We start from the raw sequence: 17,482 nt of genomic DNA, 5'->3' as shown, positions 1-17,482 counted from the left end.
CTAAGTTTTTTATGTCTTTATTTTTTGTACAAATATCAACGAAAACCGCCTGAATTTCATTGAAATTCGCCCAAATCTAGCCGAATTCGTATTTGAAAAAAATGACCTCTTGGGCCATCTTGGGGTGGCGACTGGGAACCCGAGACCCCCACGCAAAAATTTCCGCCGGTTCGTCCCCAAGAGCCGATATTTCGAGTCCCTGGGGGCTGAACGAGTGGAGATGCTCTAAGACATGGGCACTCACCTTGCAGTCCATGCAATACTTTGGCCTGGAACTGGAATTAGTTTTACTATATTGTTCCCGATGAAAGTATTATATAGTATTCCTAGCAACTGCACTACAAAAAAATACACTTCCATGATGATACGTGTTTGTCACAATAGGTCACATTTTCTGTCATGCATGTACATCCATGACGATTTTATGACAGAATCAAGATAGTCATACCTGTACTGTCGTAGAAGTGTTCAAAAGCATTACCAAAATTATCATCACGATAGTGTCCACTTCCATTATAATAAATGTCACATCATCGAAGTGCTTTCGTGAAGGGTAACCGACACGCGGCATCCACCGTAACAGGTCGCCCTTAAGCTACCGGGTCTGGTTTTGGATTCGATAACCCTCTATCAGCCACGACCAATGGCGATTTTCCACATGTAAAATTCTCATTGTCCGACGGAACCATGTGTGTGACGCCCCCGATTTGACCGTACACTAATCATACACGCAAATGTGTATGACCAAGATCAGGGACTCACGGGAAAATATCACAACACAACTCTAGACACAAATAAAAATAATAGAAGCTTTATATTAAAAGCCAGGGGCCTCGAAGGCTCGAATACATAAGCTCGAAAACACAAGAGTCAGCGGAAGCAACAATATCTGAGTACAGACATAAGTTAAACAAGTTGCCATAAGATGGCTAGCACAAACTGGGATACAGATCAAAAGAGGCGCGTGCCTCCTGCCTGGGATCCTCCTAAACTACTCCTGGTCGTCGTCAACGGCATGCACGTAGTAGTAGGCACCTCCAGTGTAGTAGGAGTCGTCGTCGACGGTGGAGTCTGGTTCCTGGACTCCATCGCCTGGTCGCAGCAATCGGGTATAGAAAGGGGGGAAAAGGGGGAGCAAAGCAACCGTGAGTACTCATCCAAAGTACTCACAAGCAAGGAGCTACACTACACATGCATGCATTGGTATCAAATGGAAAAGGGGTAGCATATGTGGACTGAACTGCAGAACGCCGGAATAAGAGGGGGATAGCTAATCCTGTCAAAGACTACGCTTCTGGTAACCTCCATCTTACAGCAGCAGAAGAGAGTAGATGGTAAGTTAACCAAGTATCATCGCATAGCATAATCCTACCCGGTGATCCTCCCCTCGTCGCCCTGTGAGAGAGCGATCACCAGTTGTATCTGGCACTTGGAAGGGTGTGTTTTATTAAGTATCCGGTTCTAGTTGTCATAAGGTCAAGGTACAACTCTGGGTCGTCCTATTACCGAGGGACACGGCTATTCGAATAGATCAACTTCCCTGCAGCGGTGCACCACATTTCCCAACACGCTCGATCCCCTTTGTCCGGACACACTTTCCTGGGTCATGCCTGGCCTCGGAAGATCAACACGCCGCAGCCCTACCTAGGCACAACAGAGAGGTCAGCACGCCGGTCTAAATCCTATGGCGCAGGGGTCTGGGCCCATCGCCCATTGCACACCTGCATGTTGCGTACGCGGCCGGCGAGCAGACCTAGCCTCCCTTATACAAGAGCAGGCATTCTAGTCCAACCCAGCACGCGCCGCTTAGTCGCTGACGTCACGAAGACTTCGGCTGATACCACGACGTCGAGTGCCCATAACTGTTCCCGCATAGTTGGTTAGTGCGTATAGGCCAGTGGCCAGACTCAGATCAAATACCCAGATCTCGTTAAGCGTGTTATTTTGAAATAACCACGAACGCCGACCAGAGCCAGGCCCACCTCTCTCCTAGGCGGTCTCAACCTGCCTTGTCGCTCCGCCACAAAGATTCACTCAAGGGGCCATCGGGACAAACGTCCTTTCGGACTCAATCCGTGATTCACTCGCGGGTACTCTACAAGCCGACCCGACTTTAGTCACCACAAGTATCATATGATATGGATATAAGTATATACCCATGATCACCTCTGGAGTGATCACGGCCCGATAGTATGGCATGGCAGATAGACAAGAATGTAGGGCCACTGATGATAACTAGCATCCTATACAAAGCATTTAGGATTACAGGTAAGGTATCAATAACTGTAGCAACAATGACAGGCTATGAATCTGGATAGGATTAACGGAAAGCAGTAACATGCTACACTACTCTAATGCAAGTAGTAGAGAGAAGAGTAGGCGATATCTGGTGATCAAGGGGGGAGGGCTTGCCTGGTTGCTCGGCAGATAGAAATGAATCCTTGACATGAAGTAGTCAATCACCGGTTCGACAATGGTCTCGGGGTCTACCGGAAAGAAAGTAACGAGGAGGAACACAATAAATAACTGAGCAAACAATCACATCACAAAGAAATACATGAACGTTGTGCTATGGACAACCTAATGCAGTGCTACGTGTTACATATGGAGCGGAAAATATCCGGGAATATTTCCCCGGCTCTGGGCAATTATCGGATGGGCGATCCAGAGAGGAAGATTCCATGTTCACTGTGTTAGAGACATGTGACAGGTATATGGATGGCGTAAACGGAATCAACTCATTTTTCTGATCGTTTTGCAGATATAAATTATTTTCATCCGAGCTATAGTTTACTTTCTACGAATTATCGAAGTGTATTGCATTTTCAGAATTTGTTTTAATTCGATTTTAAAAGGAAAGGCTAAGTGCAAACAACAGCAGTTTAGCTACAGTGGCTTGCAAATGGGGTCCAGTGGCTAGGTTGACCCAGTCAACAGTTGACTGGTCAACATGTGAAGAATAGAAGTGGGTCCCGCATGTCATAGGCTTATTTTTTTGATTTAACCTTTAATTATTAGTAGGGCCACATGTCATCTGGCTATACCTAATCACTAATTAGTAGTCCAACTTAACTAAACTAACAGGCCGGCCACCACACGGCCATGCACAAAGGCACAGGGCCATGGCTACACACGGCACATGAGGCCTGAATGTGCCAGCGGCTCTTGATAACCCACAAGTATAGGGGATCGCAACAGTTTTCGATAAGTAAGAGTGTCGAACCCAACGAGGAGCTAAAGGTAGAACAAATATTCCCTCAAGTTCTATCGACCACCAATACAACTCTATGCATGCTTGACGTTCGCTTTACCTAGAACAAGTATGAAACTAGAAGTACTTTGTAGGTGTTTTCGAAAAGGCTTGCAAGAAAGTAAAGAGCACGAAAATAAAACTAGGGGCTGTTAAGGTAAAGAAGCAACTAAAGTAAATATAGCGAGTGTGGAAAAGTGGTGGTAGGAGTTGCGAAATTGTCCCTTAAGCAATTGACTACTTTACTAGACCGATAGCAAGTATTATGTCATCCCTGACTTGGAATTCTATGCATTTATGATTGGAACTATTAGCAAGCGTCCGCAACTACTAACGTTCATTAAGGTAAAACACAACCATAGTATTAAGATATATTGGCCCCCCTTCAATCCCGTACGCATCAATTTCTATGCTAGGTTGAAGCTTCTGTCACTCTTGCCCTCCAATACATAGTCCTATCAACATACAACTAACCCTATGGTGTGATCCACGCGCGCGCTCATATGATGGGTACCAAAGAACACCAACATAACCACAAGCAAATTAAATCAATCATAGCAATTCATCAACCACCAATAGGACAACGAAAATCTACTCAGACATCATAGGATGGCAACACATCATTGGATAATAATATGAAGCATAAAGCACCATGTTCAAGTATAGGGTACAGCAGGTTGTGGGAGAGTGGACCGCTATAGATGGAGGGGGGAAGGTGATGGAGATGTTGGTGAAGATGGCGAAGGTGTTGGTGAAGATCGCGGTGATGATGATGATGGCCACAGCGGCGTTCCGGTGCCACCGGAGGAGAGGGGGAGAGGGGCCCCCTTCTTCCTCTTCTTCCTTGACCTCCTCCCTAGATGGGAGAAGGGTTTCCCCTCTGGTCCTTGGCCTCCATGGCATGGGAGGGGCGAGAGCCCCTCCGAGATTGGATCTATCTCTCTGTTTCTCTCTAGTTCTGCGTTCTGTTCTGGCTCTGTTTCACCGTTTCGTATATATATATATGGAGATCCGTAACTCCGATTGGCCTGAAACCTTCGCCATGATTTTTTTCGAATATTAGCTTTCTTGCGGCAAAAGAAGAGCGTCAACCGCCTTACGGTGGGCTCACGAGGGTAGGGGCGCGCCCTAGGGGGGCGCCCCTGCCTCGTGACCACCTCGGGCACTGGTTCGCGTTGATTTTCCTTCCGAATTTTCCATATTTTCCAAAAATAAGCTCCGTCCGTTTTTATCCCGTTTGGACTCCGTTTAATATGGATATTCTATGAAACCAAAAACATGCAATAGACAGGAACTGGCACTGGGCACTGGATCAATATGTTAGTCCCAAAAATAATATAAAAAGCTGCCAAAAAGTATACGAAAGTTGAATAATATTGGCATGGAACAATCAAAAATTATAGATATGACGGAGACGTATCAGCGGCCTCAATCAATAGCAGCAACAACTATGGCAGTGGAATCAATCGATGGCTAGCAACGGCAAGAGGGGCAGCAGTAGCAGCGGCAAGTGCGTAGTAGCATCTAGCGGGAGCAGCAGCGCAGCAGGCAACTGCGGCAGCAGAAGCGGCGACGCTAAGGAGCAGTAGCAAAAGAGCAGCAACAAGCAGCCGCAAGGAGTAGGAGCAGCGGCAAGAGGAGTCGCGGGCACGTGGCAGCCGGCTGCAGGTGCAGGGGCGTGGCCACGGGCGGCTCGGCGCGCGTGGGGGGCGGCAGGCAGCAGCGGTTCCAGAGCAGCATCAGCGCGGGCACACACGGGAGATCGAACTCCGGCCATGGCGGCGAAAGTGTGGGGCGACTAAACGGCGATGGATCGAGGGGGTGAGCAGGGGTGTGGGCAGAGGAGCTCACAGTGGACTTGGGGATGTGGTCGGGGTGGCCGGGAACGGACCGGAGTAGCGGCAAATGACGGCGGACGGTGACGATGTACGCGGAGATGAGCTCGATGGCGACCGTACAGTACGTCCCTGCTCGTGAGTGTTGTCGTGGAGGTAGAGGACGTCGAGGCGCAACTCCTGGGCGCCTTCGAGTGGGACTAGGTGGTGCCGGAGCATGTCAACGACGAGGCGGCGTCGACGTCTGCGTACGAGTGCCTCTCCAGATCAGGAGGAGAGCGAGAGGGAAGAAGTGGATAGGGTAGGATTCGATAGCGGCGTCGGGGACGGTCTCCTTATCCACCGTAGGGCCGCGGGATGCTCGACAGCGAGGCAATCGGCGGGTGGACGACATACGCGCCATGACCTCTCTGCTTCTGGTGAAAGGTTGGGGAAAAGGTCAACACGGGCTGGGCCTTATGCACTGTAGCAATAGGCTTTATGAGCACAATGTTTGTCGGGCCTCGTAAGAGCATAGTGCCCATTTCCTCTCTTTCATTTTCTTTACACCTTTCTTTTATTAGCTAATGTTTTGTGTTAAGTTGAGCCACCGAATGAATTTTGTAAAAAGTCCCACTTGTCAAAACAAATACTAGGAATTATTTAGTACTGCCACAAAAAGTTTGGAGTCAATAAGATTTCATTTAAATTTTATATAAATAAAAACGAATTAATGGGGCTGTTTTGGGCACTATTTTATTTGCCCGGGGCATTCTAAACATCTCCAAAAATGTTGGTTTATTCATGACAATTAATTAGTGAATATTTGCAACCTAACAAACATTTTTATTTTATTGTTTGAAGAATTAATAACTTGACTTGTTATTTGAATTTCAATTTGTCTTGAATCTTAACCAGGTGACAATTAGCTTAGTAAAACGATGATGACATGACATCATTAGGGTGAGGTTACTGTAGCTTAACTACCGGGGTTTTACAAATCTCCTCCACTACAAGAAATATCATCCCGAGATTTTAAGAGGTGGAGTAAGGGGGAAAGGTGTGGCTACGGAATTCTAACAAGTCCTCTTGCTCTTGGTTGCTCTTCTCAAAGTTGATCCCTTTGTTGATGTCTTCAATTCTCTGCTTCATTGCATCAGGATGAAGTTGTCGCCCTTCCTTCAGGGTCTTCATCATACTTACGAATAGGTAAGGGGCAGCTTGATAACGATAGGATGCTATAAGGGTTAATCATCTGGGGGATATCCCATGAATGATCACAAGATTGTCTCTCGAGGTTAACCAATACAACACGTCGAGAGGAAAGTAAGAAGGTAATAATAAAAGTTTCAAATGGATAGACCATCGTTCGATGTCTGAAACAAAGTGTGAAAAGAGGTCCAACGCAACGAGAATAAGTATTGCGTCTGATACCAGAATAGATCACTAGGAAGGTGGCCCGTGAACTGCATACGAAATCAAGCGCAAAGAATAACTTTGAAAACAGGGGTGTACGGGAGAGTCAGGTTTCGATCCTGTGGAACTGTGGGTTATGGGCCCACCATGTGGGTTAAAGTTGGAAGGGCGCCGGCATCTTGCACGGTCATGACAACAAAGCATTCCAGAAATTAGCCTGTCAGTTATGTTGGCAACAACGTCGGTACCAAGGGCGAGGGACGAAGAGAACCATTTTCCTGCTCGTTGAAACGAGGCGGACCTGTAGGCAAAGTTCTAGTCCATTGGTGGTTATCGGAGTGTCATCAATAGTAATAATAGGGTCTTACTGACAGAGCTGCATATCGAGGTGCTTACCTAAGCAAGGAATTATCACTGCTCGGATATGTCAAATTACAAGGAAGGTTAAACAAAATAATGGAAAGGAAAAGGCGTTTATACCCGAGTATCAAGGGTATATATTTCCCAAAGAAAAGCACCACATGATATACATGACAGGATATAAAGTAGAAAACCACTTAGGTAAGGGGAAAGGAATTTCATGACATTACCCATACAATATTGTTTGAACAACTGATAAAGAAAATTTAGCATTGTGCTTCAAATGTTCTTATTGATGATCGGAGTACCACATACATGTTTCGAGATAGCATTGACAGGGTCATCATGTAAGGGTCATATTTTGGATACACAAAGGATCCATCAGGAACAACTTATAGAATAAGTTTTACAATTTCCTCATGGGAGAATGGCTAACCTTGCTAAAATGGAACTATAACAATAGGTCCTTCGGCCAAGTGTGCTAGGCATAACATCACCTTACCGGGTCATAAAAGACCAGTGTTATAACTCTTGGAATTATGTTCCAACCATCATATCCGACCGAGATTCAGATCTGATTGGGGTCAGGATACCTCAGACTCGGGATGCCCGAGAAGAAAAAGGTGACACAAATTGACAAGAAGACATCATAAGATTCTCGGGAAATGAACTATGGAAGCGAGTTCCGAAACAAGAGTTCATCAGTAAACCATGGAGAGGATGAGTAGGTGGCTGATGGACTCAGCGGAAATTCATCAAGGTTTCCAAAAATATGGATTTCAACAATTAAGTGAACAAGGTGATGAAATTAGACACACCGAAGTATATAATGAGGTATGTTCGATGAGAAGATCCAAAATTAAACATTGAACGAAAATGCACCTGGAAATATGGACCAAGTAGGACGACCAAATTTAGAATGGTGATTCAATAGCCAACAGACTAAGAATAAAGCTTTCAACCATTAACTCCAAGCAATAGGGTTGCTATAAGTTTTGAAATTACACCTCTCAATCCATTTGTCGGTATTCCGGTTAGAAACAACACGGGGACCAAGGAAAGAATGGTGATGGTGATAAGTATCACTTGTATCAGGAATTCTCAAGGTGTGGTGAAATTCCCACGACATTCTTGACATAAAAGACAACAATACTTCAAGGTAGAGCTTAATACAAGCTAGATAGCAAGGAACTCAAGGTAGAACACAAAACAAGAACAAGTTTTGTGTTGGAGGGAATGCAATAATGTTGTCGATGATAACCCAGATCATCGAGGAAAAGGATGGTATTTCTCATCGAGAATTCGATAGATATCTTGGAAGAGCTCAGAATATTGATGATGTTCATGACACATTTGTCGCAAGATTTCATGAAGATGTAATCAATCGGCGACGACATCAAGTCAACGGAATGATGAAGCGAAAGGTTATTGGAACCAGGGGTACGGCACAAACTCAAAATCAAGCTTGCTATTCAAGGCGAAATGATACGACGAGAAAGATCGGCGTATGGTTATCTCATCGTCAAAAATTTGTTCTCCAGGAAGAAGGACCAGGTAGCACAGTTAAAATTTAGCACGATAATGATATAACCGACCAGGCTTGGGATGACTTGAAGGATTATTAAACTCGTAAGCAACGAAAATTACTTAAGAGTTATTGAATCGGAGTGCGGACTCAATTCACTATTCGATGTTCTCGGTTGACGACAACCCAGATCCCAGGAAAATTGGAAACGGTGAGAAATAACAGTTGATGAAGAACCCAGTTATGCAGTTCCATGATATTCTCGAGATACCAGAGTGTAATACTCGATGGTAGATCAAAGTAAAGGTTGGACTGAGGTATTGATCCGCAGAAGACAAATGCTTAAAATTGCCCGAGAAATGGGATCAAGGAAGAACAACATGGTCGGAACCATAGCTACAGGGGATCCAATTTAATGACACCAAAAGAATTAACCAAATGATTAGATATTTTGCAAGAAGCTTCCATGATAAGTTCCACATCGGGTCCATGGGCATGAACACAAAGTTCAAGGTCGACTCCCACTTCTTTAATGCATAACCTTTCATTCACTTCTCGTCTTCGAAGAAGTTGTAGTGTTGAAATTTTATCTGGTGAAGCTCCAGAAGAGTATGACTCGTGAAAACTTTCGAGTTCACACATATTAAGGAAGGCATAGGTTCAACCCATCGAGGCATTATGGATATAACACAAGCTTCAATAGTAAATATCACCAGCTCGAAAGCAGAGCATGGTTGGCCAAATCAGAGGATACAATTTACCAAAGGCATTATATACCCGTGGAAAGGCTCACAAGGTTATTGAATATGAAGGACGATGTCGAATGAAATCCAACAATGGATCGGGCGATCCACATCGGAGCTGATGTGAGTATCGATACTTAATCAGAGGAAGAAAGAATGCAAGGGCATCAGATTATAGAACATCTGAATAATTCGATGCTTAGATAACAAAGGAATTATGATTTCCAAAATGAAGGATCAGAAGCAGACGCTCTGACCAAGGATGGATAAGTTGAATAGACCGGAGGCACAATCGACGACAAATAGTTTGGTTGAGAACCAGCTCATGTTCAGAATGACGTCTGAGCCGGAAAGATAATTTAGAAGGGTCGATTGATGATTGTGTGCATTCGCACACATGTTGAATCAATAGGATCAAAATGACGGTGTCAAAAGATACTAATGAATATTTAGATACATTATAACCGAGCACCTTTCCAGCCCTGTCAGCCTATTAGCATTTTTAGCCTTTGGATCATCAGTTTAGGACATTTCCGGCCGTCAGATTTACTCTTAATCCCTCCTGAAATCGTTGTGTTTGCTAAAACCTAGTGTTTCCTTGCTGGGCCGCTGCTCCGGTGACTATTTTGGACGCCTGGTGTGAAATTGGGCCTAACAGGCTTCTGCGAGTCTACTTCCCTGCAGCCACACCCCACGACGCTCCTGTTTTCTAGGAAAAAAACACGACGCTCCTCCTTTCGTCTCCCTCATAGTCCCACTCTCGCGCACGACCTACCTTCGCCAGCCCTAGGTGTGCCGCCACCGCCTTCGTCTATGCTTGCCCGCCGCTGTCCTCCTTCTCATGTATTCCCTAAAGGCGCAGAAGGGAGCATCTTTTTCTCGAGCCGGCGACGAGCTCCATCTCCAAATCAATGGCGCACTACATCCCTGAAGCATGTGTCCGATTTTTCAAACCATATCTGGAGTCCTCGGGCGCGCCGTCGCCAGATCCACCACGTCGAGCAGCCAGCCGGAGGCACGTACAGACATCTGACCAGTTTCAATTGGGGCCTCTCGGTTGGGAGGGGCTCACGGCATGCGTCACTTCGAGGGGCTCGAATGGTTGTAAGACAGGTTCCTTCATGTGCAACTTCCAATTTATTCTACATCTGACATGTTTATTTATAGATCCTTTGTAGATGAGACCCTGAAGGGAATAGGCGGGTGACAACGCTGCATGGTGAGGCGAAGATCTTGCTAACGGGGGAGGCGAGGACGAGGTGGGAGGAGTGTGGGTGGTGGTGGCCGGTGACAACTACAACATCTACTTCTCTAATTCTCTCCCGTGTAGCAGTTCGTCTCGCAGCTCACCAGAGATGCTGTTCATGACTTCCATACCCTCAGCTACCACCCTACATCTTCTCCAGGCAGTGGCGCTATAGCTTGCAGTCATTGTCATGCCCCATGTGATCCCATCTCCTGATCTTGATTCGAATTCAAGAGTGACTGTAAGGTAGACCCTCTCCTCAACACCATTACAGTTCACGTATTCAGTTTGAATCCTCTCAGCCAAACCTACACATGTCAACTGAAGTATTGCGAGATGTTCCACGTGTCTCCAGTTTGAATTCTAACCATCCAGAAGATTAAAGAGACACTTTTTGTTAATAAAATTGGCAGGACCCATCCAGAAGATTTGCAGTCGAGCATTAAGTCATAGTTCGGAACTTCTTGGCATAAGACATGAAAAGGTAAACATATCCTGAATCTCTTCTATGATCTGCAGATTCGGTTTGTGAGGTAGTGACAAAATTTGTCTTTTAAGGTTTACATCAATTATCGCATAATACTACATATATTTAAAAAAATTAGTCATGAAGGAGCTGGCCCTTGATCAAATACATGAACTTATCAAGATGCTTATCTGAAGAATGCTCACAAATTACGTGTTGCATGACATAGATAATACTACATCAACCTTATTGGTTCTATGTAGTGTTTTTCAGTATGTTGCCGTTGCAATACGATAGTTTGCTTCTTTAGTTTGTGACCTTAACTATCATAACAATTATGTATTGGGTTTATGGAAGTTAAGATACTGGCATGTGTTTCCTTCTCAACAATGACCTTGCTACCGCATCATCGCAACTGTCACCTATGGACTGACACCACTTCCTGTTGGCCATGGATCCACCATAATCTTTGCCTGCTCTATGGGCCACCAATGTTCTTCCTGGTTTAATTATGTGGTTTGTTCTGTAAGGATTTTGTTGTAGTTAGGTTCCATAATTGCTGTCAGAAGAGTTTCAGTTTTGTCTCAATTCTTGGGAGAGCTGGTAGAGATCTCCCCCTTCTTTTGATTATGTCAATTGCTTTGCATACTGCTATCAGCAAATTACCAAGAAATTCTTAATTAGGGCATTGCCGATGTTTTGAACTTTTGATACATGTACGCATCAGAGCAAGCGAGAACTGAATCCTCAATTTTCTTGGTGAATGTATGATGCTTTCCTGCCTTAGTGCCAAAATTTTGCATGCGTCTTAACATATAATGGTAAGTTGTACCAACTAGATGTATTCCATCAATTCATAGTGTTGCCTTCATTGAAGCTCATTCGGAAGCAAAATGTTTGATTTTCTTTCTGAGATAGATGGATGTTTTTTTATGGATGCCAATGCTGAAGTAATACATCCTTCATAGTGCTACTAGCTAGCTGGTTCCAGAAGTGAGTGTTTTGCTGTTTTGGTACTCTGGTCCATTTGTCGTGCTTGCAAATATCTTCTGTACAATCTTTGTCATTTTAATGGCTAGCTTTCGATTGCTTTTGTAGGGAAACAACATCCAATCAGGTTCCACTTTTGTCCAAATAGTTTCCAGGTCAAGAACATGCATTTATCTTCCTGAAAGGAAAATTGTAACTTAACTTACAAATACAAATGTGTTTCCATTGCCACATTTTGGTTGTATTTTCATATGCTTTTCTCCCCCCAATATATTTCTAATGTGATTGATAAGTAAGGCCCTGTATCATCTTTCTCAGATTTTTAAAGCTTCATGTACTACCACAATGGTCTGGAAAGACTTAGTTCAAGCACGAGATTATTTCTACTATTTTAATGAATATAAATGTGTAGATTTCTGGGATCTCATATCCAAGACACGACGATACATGAACTTTCAGCAGACCTTAATCTCGCCACAGATAGATGGGCGCAACAATGCGTCAAGTATTCCTTTGTGCAGCACAGCAAACCGATTAAACTCTTCCCGTTAATGACTTTGCAATATATGAATCAGTTTATGTTAATTTAATTTTTGTGATCTGTACATTAATATATTGATGGGAATTCCGACCAATCCATTGTAAAAATGGACGGGCGAGGCAACGCGCCCCTTCGATGGTCTAGTTGCTAGTCATATGGGAGCATCCATAATGTAAGCATACAAGTATTTGCAGAGCAATAGTTTGAAAAGGATCCTCAGAAGGTCGGATAGTAATTCAGAGTATCTTATGAAGCATACGAACAACTGGGGATGAACGAATACTCGATAAGTGCGAGGAATTATCCATAGGGGTATTCATGTGGTAAAGAACCGCAAGGCAGTAAGCTCAAAGGATTTTCGGAACAACGGAGAGCAGTTCAGTGCATCTTGTAATAACAAGAGCAACTAAGGATGAATGTGAACGGCAATTGTAGGTAGTTATCCATAAGGGTAAATCGGTGGTAGGGAATTCGTAAAGTCGGTGGGCACAAGGGTCTCGGGAAAACCTCGGAGAGTATCTTCTGACTCTTCTGGTGAAGCAAGCGACCGTCCAGAACGAGGGGCTCTCCGGGAGAAAGTATTTACGAGAACCTAGAGTTAGAGTTAGCAAAATCATTTAACCCAAATAAAAGAGAGATCAGAGTCCCAGAGTATAGACGAGGAGTAAAAGATCCTAATACCACCCAATGGAGATGTGGGCCCATGGGCCGCACATCCATGTTAGTAAAATAGTTTTCATCGACTATATTCAACTTCGGCCAAGGAATGTGGAAGGGGGATTCCTACAGGCAGTCGGCTCTGATACCAACTTGTGACACCCCCGATTTGACCGTACACTAATCATACATGCAAATGTGTACGACGAAGATCAGGGACTCACGGGAAGATATCACAACACAACTCTAGACACGAATACAAATAATACAAGCTTTATATTACAAGCCAGGGGCCTCGAAGGCTCGAATACATAAGCTCGAAAACACAAGAGTGAGCGAAAGCAACAATATCTGAATACAGACATAAGTTAAACAAGTTGCCATAAGATGGCTAGCACAAACTGGGATACGGATCAAAAGAGGCGCGGGCCTCCTGCCTGGGATCCTCCTAAACTATTCCTGGTCGTCGTCAGCGGCCTACACGTAGTAGTAGGCACCTCCAGTGTAGTAGGAGTCGTCGTTGACGGTGGCGTCTGGCTCCTAGACTCCACCGCCTGGTCGCAGCAATAGGGTATAGAAAGGGAGGAAAAGGGGGAGCAAAGCAACCGTGAGTACTCATCCAAAGTACTCGCAAGCAAGGGGCTACACTACATATGCATGCATTGGTATCAAATGGAAAAAGGGGTAGCATATGTGGACTAAACTGCAGAATGCTGGAATAAGAGGGGGATAGCTAGTCCTATGGAAGACTACGCTTCTGGTAACTTCCATCTTCCAGCAGAAGAAGAGAGTAGATGGTAAGTTAACCAAGTATCATCGCATAGCATAATCCTACCCGGTGATCCTCCCCTCGTCGCCCTGTGAGAGAGCGATCACCGTTTGTATCTGGCACTTGGAAGGGTGTGTTTTATTAAGTATCCGGTTCTAGTTGTCATAAGGTCAAGGTACAACAACTCCGGGTCATCCTTTTACCGAGGGACACGACTATTCGAATAGATCAACTTCCCTGCAGGGGTGCACCACATTTCCCAACACGCTCGATCCCATTTGTCCGGACACACTTTCCTGGGTTATGCCCGGCCTCGGAAGATCAACATGTCGCAGCCCTACGTAGGCACAACAGAGAGGTCAGCACGCCGGTCTAAATCCTATGGCGCAGGGGTCTAGGCACATCACCCATTGCACACCTGCACGTTGCGTACGCGGCCGGCGAGCAGACCTAGCCTCCCTTATACAAGAGCAGGCGTTCCAGTCCAACCCGGCGCGCGCCGCTCAGTCGCTGATGTCACGAAGGCTTCGGCTGATACCACGACGTCGAGTGCCCATAACTGTTCCCGCATAGTTGGTTAGTGCGTATAGGCCAGTGGCCAGACTCAGATCAAATACCCAGATCTCGTTAAGCGTGTTATTTTGAAATAACCACGAACGCCGACCAGAGCCAGGCCCACCTCTCTCCTAGGCGGTCTCAACCTGTCCTTCGCTCCGCCACAAAGATTCACTCAAAGGGCCATCGGGACAAACGTCCTTTCAGACCCAATCCGTGAATCACTCGCGGGTACTCTACGAGCCGACCCGACTTTAGTCACCACAAGTATCATATAATATGGATATAAGTATATACCCGTGATCACCTCCCGAGTGATCATGGCCCGATAGTATAGTATGGCAGACATACAAGAATGTAGGGCCACTGATGATAACTAGCATCCTATACTAAGCATTTAGGATTACAGGTAAGGTATCAATAACTGTAGCAACAATGACAGGCTATGCATCAGGATAGGATTAACAAAAGCAGTAACATGCTACACTACTCTAATGCAAGTAGTAGAGAGAAGAGTAGGCGATATCTAGTGATCATGGGGGGGCTTACCTGGTTGCTCGGCAGACAGAAACGAATCCTCGATGATGAAGTAGTCAATCACCAGTTCGACAACGGTCGCGGGGTCTACCAGAAAGGAAGTAACGGAGGAGGAACACAATAAATAACGGAGCAAACAATCGCATCACAAAGCAATACATGAACGTTGTGCTATGGGCAACCTAACGTAGTGCTACGCGTTACATATGGAGTGGAAAATATCCGGGAATATTTCCCCGGCTCTGGGAAATTATCGGATGGGCGATCCGGAGGGGAAGGTTCCATGTTCGCTGTGTTAGAGACATGTGACAGGTATATGGATGGCGTAAACAGAATCAACTTATTTTTCTGATCGTTTTGCATATACAAATTATTTTCATCCGAGCTATAGTTTACTTTCTACGAATTATCGAAGTTTATTGCATTTTCAGAATTTGTTTTAATTCGATTTTAAAAGAAAAGGCTAAGTGCAAACAACAACAGTTTAGCTACAGTGGCTTGCGAATGGGGTCCAGTGGCTAGGTTGACCTAGTCAACAGTTGACTAGTCAACATGTGAAGAATAGAAGTGTGTCCCGCATGTCATAGGCTTATTTTTTTATTTAACCTTTAATTATCAGCAGGGGCCACATGTCATCTGGCTATACCTAATCACTAATTAGTAGCCTAACTAAATTAAACTAACAGGCCGGGCACCACACGGCCATGCACAAAGGCACAGGGCTATGTATAGACACGACACATGAGGCCTGAATGTGCCAGCAGCCTCAACCAACAGCAGAAACAACTATGGCGGTGGAATCAATCAATGGCTAGCAACGGCAAGAGGGGCAGTAGTAGCAGCGGCAAGTTCCTAGCAGCATCTAGCGGGAGCAGCAACGCAGCAGGCAACCGCGGCAACAGAAGCAGCGGCGCTAAGGAGCAGTAGCAAAAGACCAGCAGCAAGCAGCCACATGGAGTAGGAGCGGCGGAAAGAGGAGCCGCGGGCAGCGCGGCAGCCGCCTGCAGGCGTAGGGGCGCGGCCACGGGCGGATGGCGCGCGCAGGGGGCGGCAGGCAGCAGTGGTTCCAGAGCAGCAGCAGCGCGGGCACGCACGGGAGCTCGAACTCCGGCCATGGCGGCCAAAGTGCGGGCGACTAAACAGCGACGGATCGAGGGGGTGAGCAGGGGTGTGGGCAGAGGAGCTCACAGTGGACTCGGGGACGTGGTTGGGGTGGCCGGGAACGGACCAGAGTAGCGGCAAACGACGGCGGACGGCGACGATGTACGCGGAGATGAGCTCGATGGCGACCGTACAGTACATCCCTGCTCGTGAGTGTTGTCCTGGAGGTAGAGGATGTCGAGGCGCAGCTCCTGGGCGCCTTCGAGCGGGACGGGGTGGTGCCGGAGCATGTCAACGACGAGGCGGCGTCGACGGCTGCGTACGGGTGCCTCTCCAGATCAGGGAGGAGAGCGGAAGGGAAGAAGTGTATAGGGTAGGATTCGACAGCGGCGTTGGGGACGGTCTCCTTATCCACCAGAGGGCCGCGGGATGCTCGACAGCGAGGCAATCGGCGGGTGGACGGCATACGCGCCATGACCTCTCTGCCTCTGGTCAAAGGTTGGGGAAAAGGTCAACACGGGCTGGGCCTTATGCACTGTAGCAATAGGCTTTATGAGCACAGTGTTTGTCGGGCCTCGTAAGAGCATAGTGCCCATTTCCTCTCTTTCATTTTCTTTACACCTTTCTTTTATTAGCTAATGTTTTGTGTTAAGTTGAGCCACCGAATGAATTTTTTAAAAAGTCCCACTTGTCAAAACAAATACTAGGAATTATTTAGTACTGCCACAAAAAGTTTGGAGGCAATAAGATTTCATTTAAATTTTATATAAATGAAAACGAATTAATGGGGCTTTTTTGGGCACTGTTTTATTTGCCCGGGGCATTCTAAACATCTCCAAAAATGTTGGTTTATTCATGAAAATTAATTAGTGAATATTGGCAACCTAACAAACATTTTTATTTTATTGTTTGAAGAATTAAAAACTTGACTTGTTATTTGAATTTTAATTTGTCTTGAATCTTAACCATGTGACAATTAGCTTAGTAAAACGGTGATGACATGGCATCATTAGGGTGAGGTTACTGTAGCTTAACTACCGGGGTGTTACAATGTGTCAGCTCCGCGTTGGCACTGATGTCACTCATCCAATGGGCGAGATGCGCCTATGATATGTTGACACGTGGACCGGCTGAAAAGTGGCCCATAAATATTAAATGGGCTGGCCCAACTAAAGGCCCACAAGATTTTGTAGACCATAATGGGCCGGCCCAGCTAAAGGCTCACAAGATTTTGCAGACACTAGTGAGCCGACCCGTTAACAGGCTGCCATGTTTTGGGCCAAATGCTGGCCCATATTTGATCCGGTTCATTAACAGGCTCCCACATTCTGGGCCTAATAAGGGCCCATATAATATTCGGCCCGTTAATAGCCTATCACGTTCTGGGCCATATTACGGCCCATATCAGATCCGGCCCTTTAAGAGCCTTTGGGCTAAATTATGGCCCATATCAGATTCGGCCCGTCAACTGGACGCTGCGCTTTTGGGCCCACTTGAGGCTCAGTTAGGATT

At 45.7% G+C, this 17,482-nt stretch overlaps 1 protein-coding gene across 7 annotated transcripts in view; it reads right to left on the bottom strand.

The window, feature by feature from the left end:
* Nucleotides 1-16,601, bottom strand: part of LOC147984670 (uncharacterized) — a 37,158-nt gene extending 20,557 nt beyond the window's left edge. Inside the window, exons 1-3 of one of the 7 annotated variants that reach the window (XR_015616171.1) lie at nucleotides 16,058-16,576; nucleotides 14,882-14,956; nucleotides 796-1,092 (exon numbers count right to left, since the gene is read on the bottom strand). Coding sequence is in view for 3 of the 7 variants with exons in the window: in XM_087543682.1 (XP_087399808.1) it covers nucleotides 14,882-14,956; nucleotides 16,058-16,445 (463 nt within the window). In the remaining 4 variants the exon portion in view is untranslated. The other 6 variants (XM_087543684.1, XR_015616172.1, XR_015616173.1 and 3 more) reach the window with 6 other exon arrangements.
* Between the last annotated feature and the right edge of the window lie 881 nt (nucleotides 16,602-17,482).

The sequence above is a fragment of the Triticum urartu genome, chromosome 2A (assembly GCF_056163025.1).
Source record: "Triticum urartu cultivar PI428250 chromosome 2A, HENAU_Tu73, whole genome shotgun sequence".
Classification (NCBI taxonomy): domain Eukaryota; kingdom Viridiplantae; phylum Streptophyta; class Magnoliopsida; order Poales; family Poaceae; genus Triticum; species Triticum urartu.
The sequence above is the reverse complement of the archived record's forward strand: the minus strand, read 5'-3'. Positions and strand labels throughout refer to the sequence as shown.